The sequence below is a fragment of the Homalodisca vitripennis genome, chromosome 3, assembly GCF_021130785.1.
Source record: "Homalodisca vitripennis isolate AUS2020 chromosome 3, UT_GWSS_2.1, whole genome shotgun sequence".
Classification (NCBI taxonomy): Eukaryota; Metazoa; Arthropoda; class Insecta; order Hemiptera; family Cicadellidae; genus Homalodisca; species Homalodisca vitripennis.
The window spans coordinates 39,042,051-39,056,582 of record NC_060209.1 but is presented as its reverse complement, the minus strand read 5'-3'; the positions used below and the strand labels follow the sequence as shown (position 1 = coordinate 39,056,582).

At 31.4% G+C, this 14,532-nt stretch overlaps 1 protein-coding gene across 1 annotated transcript; it reads left to right on the top strand.

Annotated features, from left to right (window-relative positions):
- The first annotated feature begins 1,931 nt into the window (after nucleotides 1-1,931).
- Nucleotides 1,932-9,504, top strand: LOC124358151. The gene is made up of 4 exons (XM_046810443.1): nucleotides 1,932-2,465; nucleotides 5,030-5,204; nucleotides 8,674-8,762; nucleotides 9,353-9,504. The coding sequence occupies exons 1-4, from the start codon at nucleotides 1,932-1,934 to the stop codon at nucleotides 9,491-9,493; spliced, it is 939 nt and encodes a 312-aa protein (XP_046666399.1). The 3' UTR covers nucleotides 9,494-9,504.
- The last annotated feature ends 5,028 nt before the right edge of the window (nucleotides 9,505-14,532 follow it).

Here is a 14,532-nt window from a genome sequence, read left to right as displayed (position 1 = left end):
TTATACAATATAAAAAATGGTGTGCTTGCGGCTAAATGAGACATTTCTTGACCTATATTTATATGACATAATTTGTTTGAAATGATAAAAACAATTACTTACATAAGTTAATAGTGGTATTAAATACCTAAAATCACTATAGACAAATCAAGAAATTCCTTTAATAATATATAAACCAATAAATTTTGTAGTACAACAATTAAACTAATGATAGTCAACTAACACATGTTTCTATCCTATCTTAAAAAAAAAACCCCCAATAATAATTTCTAATCAAATCCTCTTCTTTGTTTAAATAGAAACTTTAGTTAGCAAAATAAAAGTAATGATAATAATACAATTTTCAATTCATAGAGCATTCACATGATGAAAGAAATGTCATACAAATAATTTCATGGATGTTTGTGGTACTTGAGAAGTGTTTTTTCAGGGATAAGTACTGGAAGAAGCTAAATGCACAGATATAAACACATAATACCAACACACATACATAACTTGCTATCCACAGGTAAATAGTGTTCACTGTTATGTGTCAATCAACTGATAAACACTTAACACATACCGAGCGTTTCAAAAGCAAGACAATATTAAAACTTGGGGGTGGGGGGGGGGGGGGGTGGGGGGGGGGGGGGGTGGGGGGGGGGGGGGGTGGGGGGGGGGGGGGGTGGGGGGGGGGGGGGGTGGGGGGGGGGGGGGGCTTTGTTTTATTTTTTTTGTTTTTTTATATAAATCAAAATAAATGTTTTTGTGAGAACCAAAACTTCTCTGGTATAAATTTTGAAATTAGCATTAAAAAACATTTATTTTTTAAATTTGTAATTTGATTTTTTTATATTCTATGAGCTTTCAAACAAGCAAAATTATACAAGTTTATAAAAAAACTAGAAGCAGCAGATATAAAACTCAAGTTCCTAAAAATCCACTAACTTTGCTTATTTTAAAACTTGAATTTCTAACCTAAAAATAAAATGGAAAAAATGTAATGGATTTTATACATTTTATTTAGCTACGCAAAAATTATCATAGGTGTATAATTACACTTCTTTACCTGAAAAATAGAAAATCAATTATAAATAACACACCACTCAAACACTACATTTTTATACACAATATCACATTTACTAATTACAATTAATTTATGTACTAGGAAAATATATAATACAAGTGCAATTAAACTAAATGAGAAAATAGCATAGCTTGGCATCGCATTTGGCCTTCCCTTCAATTTTGTTTCGATAAGAAATTCGAACTCATCTTTTCTGCCAACTTGTACTCTAAAATAAGTTTGCTGAACATCAATGCATTCAGTGTATCTATATCTAACCCGTGATCTCTTCCAAAACTATTGCTCAGTAAATAAATCTGAAAGTGAAGATTTATTGATCTCATGTTAATAAATATGAATTGTAAGGATGTACAAATGTTATGAAAAAACCCATATTTATGATAGAAGCTTAGTGTGCTAGAAAGAGAAAGAAATTCTCTTTTTTGTATTGCTATTGGAGACTCAGTACTACACTATAGCCAAACCTACCAAATATTGTTTTATTTAAACATTCTAGACTAGTAACACATCAGCAAAAAAGTCGTTCTTAGTTTTTTTTATTCCCTCTGTTCAGTCAAACAAATTGAAGTACAAAACCTATTGATTTCTGTATATTTTTCCTCTTCCTATTGGTAAGAAAACATAGCGCCATTTATTCATAAAAGTTGTATTTTAGTGATTGAATTTATCCACACATCACATATGACCACACTAGATATAGGGTTTATATTTCAATGTAATTTCCTTATAAATCAGATAAAATTAAACAGAAAGTGCGATACAAATTACAATGAATTGTGTATATGCAGAGAAGTTAGCATAATCCTCTCACAGTTGTGATGTCACGGGCATCATATGATGTATCTGTGCCAGAACAATATTAAGAATGATGTGTGTGCTTAGGGAGGTGTACCTGATATCCCTGGTCTGCCTAATCCCACATTCTCGCAGACAGTGGGCAGTATCACCACCACTCCCCACGGCTGCCAGTGGTGCCACAAGCAGTACGCCAGCAAGGCCAAGCTACTGCAGCATCAGCGCAAGAACCATCTTAAGTATGACATGTGTGCCCAGGGAGGTGTACCTGATAACCCTGATCTGCCTAATCCCACATCCTCGCAGACAGTGGACAGTATCACAACCACCTCCCACGGCTGCCAGTGGTGCCACAAGCAGTACGCCAGCAAAGGAAAAACTTCTGCAGCATCAGCGCAAGAACCATCCTAAGTATGAAATGTGTGCCCAGGGAGGTGTACCTGACATCCCTGGTCTGCCTAATCCCACATTCTCGCAGACAGTGGGCAGTATTACCACCACTCCCCATGGCTGCCAGTGGTGCCACAAGCAGTACGCCAGCAAGGCAAAGCTACTGCAGCATCAGCGCAAGAAACATGTCACGCTAATGCCACATACTGAGCAGGTGAAACTCAGGCTTGTTGTAGATTTAGATTTAATTTTGTTATGGATTGTTTGAAAATATACAAAGTACAACAAAATATTTGTTGTTAAATGCAACAAAAGTAATTAAAACTTCTCGTTTCTACACTTCAAAATTTAAAATTTAAGTTCTGCATGTTTACGTTATTAATTATGTTACTTCAGGGTGTCTACTAGTCAAGGAACTCTCAGAAAGGTAATGAGTTTTCTTTTTCTTCTTCTTCTATGGGGCAGCCTATTGCCATGCACTTAAGCCTCAAGGGCATTTTGCGCACCCCAGAAGCACACCATGAGGCCTACCAGTCTATGATTTCAGCAGTTCCACAAACCGCTGAAAACAATCTATCAGGTCCTCCTGGGGAAATTCACCACTCTTGTCCAAGCTACCAAAGATGGCATACCACTTACTCCCTTGATAATGAGTTTTAATGTGGGGTCATAAAAATCACCATAAAGTCATGGATTATAACTTTATTAAGTTACCAAAGTTTTTTGTTTGAAATATTATTTTTTTATGGTATAATGATAATAAATAGTGATGTGTCAAAGCCAAATCTCAAATCGACCGAACCTCAACAAAGATTTAGATTCGAGAATCGATTAAAATTCAAGACGCAATTTACCGATCACTAAAATATGTTTTGCTGTACTTTGTGATAATCTTACTAATGAATTATCTGAGTTATAAAAAGTAATTATTTGCTTAGAGTTAGTATTACAATATTTAAGTTCTTGCATCACCGAGTTTGCTTGTGTATATTTGTGGATGACCAATCGCTAAAACAGTTTGCTGTACTAAGTGTTTGAAAAATCGTAAATAGATGATCTTATTAACAAATTGTCTGAGTTGTGCAAATTATATTTTGCTTGCAGTTCATATTTTTATGAATTGTTAGTGCATCACCCCGAGTCTATTGCGCATAATCCCAGACAACAGCAATCAACATTACGCAAATTACTGGTTGTGAAAGTATGCTTTTGCTGTATTTTTTTAATGGAAACCCATAGATAATTACCCTATTTAACAAATTATCCTAATTTAGTAAATGATATTTTGCTTGCAATTCTATATTTATGTACATACTCCACCTCAATTCTACTACTTATATTCACGGATGGTAGCTGATCGGCAGTACGCGAGTTACCGATCCCTTAAACATGTTGTTGTCGTACTTTGTGTACAAAAAAGCAGAATATATGTATAAAAAATACTAACTGCAAGAAAAATATTGTGTATAAAAGTACGATAGTTATTTAATTTGGTTATGGTTTTATGCTTTTAAACATTCAAAGTACTAGTACAGCAGAAATACATGTTAAGAGATCGGTAATTTGTGATCAGCTGATAATTGATGACGCTGCGGATCTCCACAGATTCGAATCCCGTCGATCGATTCTCAAATCTGAATTTTTGTTGAAAATTTTGTGGATTTGGAATTTGGCTTCAACACATCACTACATCAGATGTTACTTTCTGAATGGCACTCATATTTAGAGATGGTAAATGACCGTAACTCTATATAATTTTATACCTTTGATATTGTGTCTTATTCTTAATACTATTGAATTCTTGATTTAATTGCTTATAATACAAATACAACAGTATAAAGTAAAAACAAGTATTGTTTAGAGTTATTATTAATATAAATTTTCTAATAGATGTGCATTAGTTGCTTTTAGAATGTGTGATAACAACTGTTGGAAGTTTATACCACGTTCGCCTAGGATTTTGGATAATTATGGTGCCTTTTATTTCTTTTTTTATGGTTACTAAAATTATAAGTAAGTTCGATAAACTTCAACTATTAGGGCGATAAACACTCGTTGAAAGGATAATAGGATATCGGACATTTGCCATCGTTATATGTTACAAAATGTATAACACAACGTTGATTGCCACTAAAAAAAAGAAAGAAAGAGAAATAAAAGGCCTTAAACATACTCAAAAATTGCTTGGAGTCTGGATTTCCTCTGGAGAGGAATCCTTTTCTTTCTCATTCTCTTTTTTCCTTTCTTTTTTTAGTGGCAGTCCATTACCACACATTCTAACTTTTATGTACTTATTCTCTTCTCACTTAACAAAGAGGATAGATTTCAATCCTCGAAATGTTCTGTTGTACATTTTGTAAAATATAACGATAGCAAATGTCTAAAATCCTACTTTCCTTTTAAACCTTCCATCATCAAAGAAACATTCATTATTACAAGGGTTTGAAAAAAGCACTGCATTATGTGAAAATGTCAGTATGCAGAAGAGCTACTGTTGTTTGATCACTTTTATTTTTTTTGCCACACTGTTATTCAGTATAACTCATTTGTTGAATGATAGAGAGTAAACAGTTTTTATTGTTACAGAGTATAAAGTATTCAGTGAAGTATGACACAGCAACAGTCGGCTGTTTACAATAATGTTGAATTGCAGATGCATTGGCAATAAACCTTTTCTTTGGATGATTGCTGCTGACACAACGTCAACAAACCGTGGGAGTTTATTCAATTAATCATTAAAACTTAATTGCTACTAAACAATAGTATTTTTACTTGCAGACGCCACGGCCATTGAAGAATCTGGCTCCAGAAGAGAACATAGAGAAAAGTATGAAACCTGAAACAAAACCAAGAGCTAGTAAATATAACGACATTGTAGGCCCTATTCCGATTGCTTTGTCTACAAATCTCAATCAAGTCACTCTAACTTCTAGCAATCTTAATCACTTTCAAGGTAAGTAGACTAATGTGAAATTAAACTTAAGACTGTTATTTAATTATATTGGAAACTGGTTGGAGAGGACTCTGAACGGGGAAGGTTGATAGATATTCAATGATAGAGTACCAACAATCTTCACTGGAAAATAGAGCACTGGAAAAAGTTCTGGTCCATTATCCTGACAAACCTGTTCCTGACCACACAATTCTCCTCTGTCAAAATTTTCGAGAATCGTTTAATTATCATAGTAGCCAAAAGCTAATATCTTCAAACAGACAATAATTTATATTGACACATTCAGTTTAGTACATAGTGTTAAGAAATACATTACAGTCATTATGTAAGAGTATTTCTTTAATTTATTGTCGAATGTTATTATCAAAGAACTATTTTTCTGTATAAAATGGTACGCCCATTAATTATTAGTTGACTTTTGAAGTGCTGGTTCCTTCCTGAGCCGTTCAGGCAGGTGGTGTAATTGCTCTTCTTTCTAAGATACTCTTTTTTCATACAGGCTCAAGCAATTAGGTAGTAGAGGCATTTTAATTCTCCTTGTTGTGGATATCTCTGTGTCTGGTTTTGAAGAGAAATTTAATATGAATCTCTCAAAATTATTTGAATCTAGACTGTATTGAAAAATAATTTTGTATATATATATATATATATATATATATATATATATATCTTGTGTACATTGATGTACACAAAAACCATATTTTTTTATTATGCATAACATAAAGACATTCAAAGCCTGAGGCTCCTCATTTTGATTTTTAAGTCAATTGTAGACCATCAAACGCAAATTACTAACATTTCAATTATGAAATCGTAACAGTAAATTCCGCTTATTGACACTCAAATATGGTAAAAATGTTCACATATGTCCAGCATGAACAGGCAATCTGCTACAAATTTTAAGAAAAGTAAGTGTGGTCAAAAAAGGCTTAAAAATTATAAGATATAATTAGACCGGAGAACTAGAAACTACTCTTTATCCACTTCAAAGTTAAGTAGTATCCAGCCCGTCTGGAGAAATATAAGCTACAACTACAGAATAGTTACATTTTATTAACATATTATAATAATACTTTATTTCCACCATTTACAAGACAAATACATAACGATTTACATTCTTAGGAAATACACTGACCAAAAACCAGTAGATGGTCAGCGTAAAAAAACAAAACAATTTACAAAATAAAATAAAAAGAGTCCTTTCCTAGTAAAAAACAATATTCCAGCCAACAAGCTGCTCTCCATGACGTCTGCATCTGTCTAAAACGTCCAGAGGCATATAAAGATAAACAGTACATATATATATATATATATATATATATATATATATACACAGGGTGTCCAAAAAGTCCCGGGTCGGTTAAATATTTTTTTAAATATTTTAAATAGAGCTACAAAACCTTACACAAAGTTACTGGACATAAAAATCTATCTTATCACATATTCAGTCATCCGCTACTTCCTCAGGGGGGCGGCCCGCTAGGAGTCACAAGAAAATCTTAAATGTAAGCATAGGTTGATATGCATATCAAATTAAAGGTCTATATTAGTAGAGTACAGAGCCACAAACCCGACCTCAAACGGATAACCGAGTCAAACATGGCAGCCGTTCAAAGATGGCAAGAGTTTGGGTCCAAAAAGTCCCGGGTCGGTTGAATATTTTTCAAAATATTTAAAATAGAGCTACAAAACCTTACACAAAGTTACTGGACATAAAAATCTATTTTATCACATATTCAGTCATCCGCTACTTCCTCAGGGGGGCGGCCCGCTAGGAGTCAGAAGAAAATCTTAAATGTAAGCATAGGTTGATATGCATATCAAATTAAAGGTCTATATTAGTAGAGTACAGAGCCGCAAACCCGACCTCAAACGGACAACCGAGTCAAAAATGACAGCTGTTCAAAGATGGCTAAGAGTTTGCAACTTAGGTTAATGAAACAAAATACACTGATGAGCTTTTTGATTTTAATTTTACTAACCCAAAACTGTTTACAATTTAATGAGTTATTCAAATGACCCTCAAACACCTCAAGAAACACCTCATGTCCATTTTTTAATGTTAGGAAAGTTAAAGTCAAAAATCTCATCAGTGTATTTTGTTACATTAACCTAAGTTCCAAACTCTAGCCATCTTTGAACGGCTGTCATTTTTGACTCGGTCATCCGTTTGAGGTCGAGTTTGCGGCTGTGTACTCTACTAATAAAGACCTTTAATTTGATATGCATATCAACCTATGCTTACATTTAAGATTTTCTTATGACTCCTAGCGGGCCGCCCCCCTGAGGAAGTAGCGGATGACTGAATATGTGATGAAATAGATTTTTATGTCCAGTAACTTTGTGTAAGGTTTTGTAGCTCTATTTTAAATATTTTGAAAAATATTCAACCGACCCGGGACTTTTTGGACCCAAACTCTTGCCATCTTTGAACGGCTGCCATGTTTGACTCGGTTATCCGTTTGAGGTCGGGTTTGTGGCTCTGTACTCTACTAATATAGACCTTTAATTTGATATGCATATCAACCTATGCCTACATTTAAGATTTTCTTCTGACTCCTAGCGGGCCGCCCCCCTGAGGAAGTAGCCGATCACTGAATATGTGATAAAATAGATTTTTATGTCCAGTAACTTTGTGTAAGGTTTTGTAGCTCTATTTTAAATATTTTGAAAAATATTCAACCGACCCGGGACTTTTTGGACACCCTGTATATATATATATATATATATATATATATATATATATATATATATATATACATACATACATATAGTATACATAAATATACAATACAATAGACAAAGTTACCATTCACTAACCTATAAGCACAATAAATCTGATATATTGATTATAAGTTTGGCCAATACTAAATACAAGGAAAAATAACAAAAAGTTGTAATAGTGGTAAAATAAAATAAATTAAGAATTCTGTGTACTATTTGAAAAAATTAAAAATCGAATATTCAGCTCAGAACATTTGTTAATTCACCAATATCAAGATGTGTCAAAAGCCTAGCTTTCAGCATTTTAGAAAAACAATTCAAGACATTGCATGATTTTATTTTGCTTGGAATCTGATTAAAAAGCTTCGGTCCTATATACTGAATGGATTTCCTAAAAGATTCTTTGTTTACTTTTGGTATTCTGAAAATTCTGTTATTTATACTTCTGGTCCTGTGCACAAATCATTCACCTACTGCTTAATTGTAAACATTAAGTATTAGTAACAACTATTATTTATTTGTTTCGCCCATGCATGATGGTAAGTTGTTCTTGTTTTCTTATTTGCTTAATTGTCTTATAATGTATGTGTCTGAGTTGAGATTCCTGCAAAGTGTTATGTCTGTGTATTTGAATTAGTTATTCAGAAATTACTCCATCCTTGTAATGGTATCTATCAGTATTAAATAATACGTTACAACTTATTAAACGCTGTTGATATTTTATATTGGTGATTTTTTTTTTCAGAATATGAGATCATAGATGGAGAAGATGACACAGCTGAGAATGGTATTCTGATTGACTCTCAGTCAATCATCAAACGCGAATCATTGAAGGTGAGTTTGCGTTCACTAATATATTTCTTTATAGACTTGTACAATTGTTATTATCTTTAGAACCCTCCAAAATTGTTACTTTAATTAAGTGATAATTTGTTTTATGTTTATCTCTCTTCAAGGAAGATAGTTAACATCTTCCTACCTTGATAGCAGTCTTAGAGGGCTGTTAATACAAAATTTAAAAATTATTTAGGCCAATTTTTGTAACCAAGGTCGAAGAAAACCACTAAAGATATAAATTCCAATATGTATTAATTATGTTTAAAGGCTTGACATTTTGTTTTTTGATGAAATATGGGTTAACAAAATTCCTTAAGGTAGCCCAGAGAATTTGTCTAAATAGGATTAAACCTATATGTTAACCAGGGATCCTGTGGATGTCCATGTAAAATTTCAGTACAATTGATCCAGTAGTTTTTATTCAATTGAGTAACACACAGAAAGACACTATTACATTTTGATAGAACAGTATAGTTTAACACAAGGTTTAAGTTAATGGGTTCTATATATTACTTTACTTCATTTTTTTAAAGTTTCAGTTCTTCATTATTAAAATATGTTAAAAACATTTGCAACGGCTGTTACAGAATGATAACATACCATCAGACCTTTTGTCCCAAGCGATGTCTGAAATCGGGGCGACCTTGTCAGATCTGCGAGCTATTTCCTCAGACCAGTACTTCAAGTTGCTGCAGGACCCCATCTACACGCCGTACACCGCGCGCTGACACCACCAAAACCTCACTTGAGCTGCTCACTGAACATCCCTGCTGGGACAACTTGTGGCTTGATCGGCCGCTTGCAATTTACCAGATGAAACCTGGTAACTTTGTATGGCTTTAAAGAGAAGGTTTTAGAATCGTGGCATTGTTGTCGGTTGCTGAAATTTTCAGCTGAGGTCGATTTCTGGGTTGTACGGGAAGTCTGGCGTGGTCTATGGTCGGGATTTTTTAATTTTGTTACTTGTAACGTGTTATCTGTACATTGTAGCTGAGCAGGTTCCTGGTCTCCACCTCTGTAATCTTGGAGCTCATACTGAACCAACCTGTCATTGTAAAAATACATTTAGATATAGATATTTTGGTATTTAGGTGATATCGATTTTTGAATGCGAAAATGTGTTTTACTAAAAATGTTTTGCTAAGAGATATTTTAAATTTATCTATTTTTATCAAACGTTAGATGGACAATGATGAGGACTAGTTACATTTCTGCATCGAAGCAAGTTTCGCCGATGACTTTAACACGTTCCTTCCTTCGATATCTGTCCAAAATCTTGTTGTTGATTATGCTTTAGTCAGTATTTAGATGTAAGCCGTTGCTCTTTCAATCATGTTTTTGTGTATGTACTTAAGAGTATGTATCTGACTTTGCTTTGCTTTTTAGACATCAAACTCATTGTTAAAAATTAGATTGTACTCGCAAAATCTTAACAATAGTTTTAATAACATTTAGATATTTAAATTATCTATGATAATTTTCAGTGTTTGGTTAAAATGTTCTTAAACTGATCATCAAGTAGCAAACATGTTTCACCGCTGCATGCAATAGTTACTGTAAAAGTATTCAAGTAATTTTCAAAGGCTTAAGATGTAGTAAACATTACATTGGGTCAATATAGGCGCTTATATTGTGAGCTTAGAAATTTAAAAAATGAAACATACACAAGGACCAATCGATTTTTTTTGTAATAGCAATAAATATTTGTTACATGTCTGCCAGACATACACTTTATAACTGAATAATTTTTTTTATCCATCTACTTGAACATTGGTCATAAAATTCTTTACGTTTGATTCATTAAATATGTGATGGTACACATGAAACTACTTCCAAGTAGTAACCTTTCTAAATGGTTCTGGGCGTGAGTTCAAATTTATCTAACTTATCATGCAACTATATTTACAGAGAACCCAGTTTTACTTTTATGACTCTCTAAAAGTATTTGTATTGATTACATTTTTGTAAGAGATTTTGCAATTAAGAACTAAATAATTATAAATTTATTAAAAATATATCTCATAAAAAAAACTAAACCGTATAAAAATCAGATATTTTGTCATTTGTTAATGCTTTTCAACTTGTTGACTGGTTTTCTTTAGCATGACATTGTCTTTTTAATATCAATGTATTATCAAAGATTTTAATTGTGCATTTCAGCATGAAAATGGTTGATGTTAAATATTAGGATGTCTTTCACTATAGTGTCCAGAAAAACTGTAAATAATATATGTCATCCACCTGTCTTTCACACAGCCCATGAGCTTATTGGATTTATCAATCTGTAGTGAGTAGTTTTGTATGTTTGCATCTTGATTATTGTTAAGAACATTTTTACAGTGTTGTCAGATTTCTGGTACTATTGCAATCGATGTACTGTCCTGATGGGTTTTTATCGTACCTTTTGGAATGTTACCTAGATTTCATTTTGTTTGCTGGAAAACTTGAATATTCTGATTAAAATATTAATACAGTGTTAATTTGTCTTATGAGTGTTATTGTTTGAAACAATTAATCGTGGAAAGTATGTAGTCAATAGTCTGCTCAACTGAAGTGTCAGTTTTCATCACATAACAAGTCTTGTTAGCCTTAATATAATATTTTATAAGTTACAATTTTAATAGTAATAGTAATCATTATTCTAAGACATGTTTTATGTGGAGGTAATCTTTTACTATTCCTCCTCTAATACCATTGTTTATTTGATATATTTATTTTTTTAATAATCATAACAATTTGATAGTTCTCTATTTGCCAATTGCCATAAACTCTGAAAATCAATACATATCTCTTGTTTAATATAAATTTATATTTCTTGTACGTTACTAACTGAAAAAGGGTAGTTAAGAGGACATTTATGTGTATCAGTGTATAGTTTTTTAATTAGTAAAGTTAGTTAATGTGTTCATAATTTTTAGTACAGTTAATTCGCATACTTTAATTTAATATATATATTTTCTTATTATCATTATCCTGGAATTAAATGAGGTCGTATGATATGTTTCTAAACTGAGTTATAGTTTTTTTCTATTGTTTATAATCCAAAAAGTTAACAAGTAATTTCCTAAAATTAATTTTTTTTAATTTGTCAAAAGTTCAAAATCCAATTTTCTATTCTTTTACATAAGTACCTTTTTGCAGAAAAGATTCTTTCAAGAAATTTATTTTGGGTTGTACTGTGTTGTGATGTCTTTACTATTCTAATTTATAATAGCATGTTAGATACATGATTAATTACTGTTTATTACAATTGGCCTAAGATATCAAAAAAGAAGTATTAGAATTTATTTATCTCAGTTAATTGTGGTTTTATCAAACCAAACACAGATATAACAACATTTTAATGTATTTATCTGGTAATTCAGATTACCAAATTTTACTTCTTATATTTTGCAATGTTTTTAAGGCATTTTCTTCTATGGTATTCTCCAACTGAACCATTGGCCTACCTCTCACCACTAATACTGTGTGCTGAAAGATACTACAAGATTTGACTAGACTATCTCACCTCCATATATGTCATTCTCTTATGAGCTGCATGTGATCTGTGATATATAAAGCATAAAGTAGTGTTTGGTGGATTAACAACATTACAGTTAGGAAAGAACAAATATAAAGATAATCAGAGTGTGATTACAGGCAAGATTACTGGGTAATGACGAATGTATTATTAGTGATTAGTGATTCTAGTAGTCTTTGTACTGAAAAGGTTTTTAGCTTATGTGTTGGATGAGTTTGATTGTGAATCTATGGTGATGAAAATGCCTAATCTTACTTTTTAGTAAGAGGGGCACAAATACCCTCAATGGTTTCAGGCAAAAATTAATAGTACATTGGATTATTATTTTAAATTAACATAATTAAAATTATTTACCAAATGAGCAAGTTTTTGAATTAACGCTATTCTAAAATGTACTATTGCATATAAAAGATAGAAATACAGATGAAATTAATTTTTAAACAAACTGATTTTTTCATGAGATTAACCAAAACTAACATTAACAGCTAATGAAGAATCTTGGAGCATTGGAAAAAAGTTTTACTATCACTGGAAACAAATTTTCCAATATTTATTTTTTTATTGCAAGACCTTTTGGAATCAATGATTTCATCATCAGGCACTTCACAAATGAATAAATTTTTACATTTTTCTAAATAATAGATATTAAAATAACATATGGTAAAGGATTTAGAAATATGATGAGCCAGCATAAAATATTTAAACAGAATTACATTTTAATTTTCTTATAAATTGTGATGAGATTAGAATTGAATTTTGAATAGGTCTGTCTTTATTATTGATAAGTTTTTCTTGATTTGTGTTAATGTAAAATGTTTCCCAAGCATTTAAGTGTATTGTGTTATTAACTTCATTCAATAATCGTAAATTTTTATTAGATATGGTGTGTCCAGATTCAATACAGTAATTTACAATATCAGATTTTTCATTTCTTCTGTATTTTATTTGTGCAAGGTGTTCTTTGAATCGTGTCTTGATGTTCCTTTTTGTTTGGCCAATGTACAATTTCTCACAGTTGTTGCATTTAATTTCATAAATTCTTGATTTGTTTTCGAATAAGTTTTGTGTCCTTGGGATTTCCTAATATCTATAATAATTTGCTGTTAGGCCGTGCAATAAAAAATAAATATTGGAAAATTTGTATTTATTTACCAGTGATAGATTAACAGCTAAGTAAAAAAGAATCTTTTAAAAAAACTTGCAACTAAGGTTGGTCATAACAAAATTTCTATAGTTAAATATTAAAATAAAAACATTACTAAATTAATGTTATTTAAAATAATAATCTACATTTCAACCAAATCAATTTCATTTGTCATGCAGTTCAATGAAGGCCAATGGGTTAATTGGATAGTTTTAATCTGTAATTATTATTTATAACTAAAATCTATGCCTAAGTATCAAAAGTTTTGTTAAAAAGTTAAGATACCATTATAAGTATGTAATTATTGATTTATTATAGGACATTTATGCTTTGGTAAATCTGATATGGTTACTAAGGGCAAGTCTGTGAAAGGTATTTTTCTAATGTCACAAAGTCATAGGTTTTGGATTTTTTTAATAGGTTTTTGATTTCAGATATTTAGTAATTAAAGATTTTATGTTCATATATAATTTTTAAAACAATATTTTGATAAAATCATATGTTTTGTAAATTTTACGTGATAGTCTCCCAACATGTTACATAATTAGATGTAGAAGATTTAACTTACCTTCTCAAATTTTTATCATTATTTAAAAAGGTTGGAACATTTATGTAGCAATACATAATTTCTGATTATATATCACAGGTTTCTGATATACATGTACGTTCAACAGAAAGGTGCTAGGTTTGAACTTGAATGGAAGAATGTTTCCATTCATAGATTCTATAACAGCGTTTGTTGATCAGCATATTAAGATCTCCTGTTGTTGTGGGTACAAACAGAAAAATGTATATTAAATTCAAGTTTAAAATTTGTTTTATTGAAAAACACATGTAAACACTGCTTGGGTTTCTTTGTAATTTTTCAATATTTTATTCAGTGAGTTCTCGCATGACTATAGCTTTATTAAGTTCTTGCATAAGCGTAGCTTTATTATGTTCTTGCATAAGCATAGCTTTATTAAGTTCTATTTTTTATTTTACATCTTTGGAATATTAATAAATTGAAATAACAGATTAGAGTACCCTGGTACGTTAATATTTAATAATATTTCTGATACACCATAAAATAGTGAATATTACTCCAATATTATTTTTCAGCC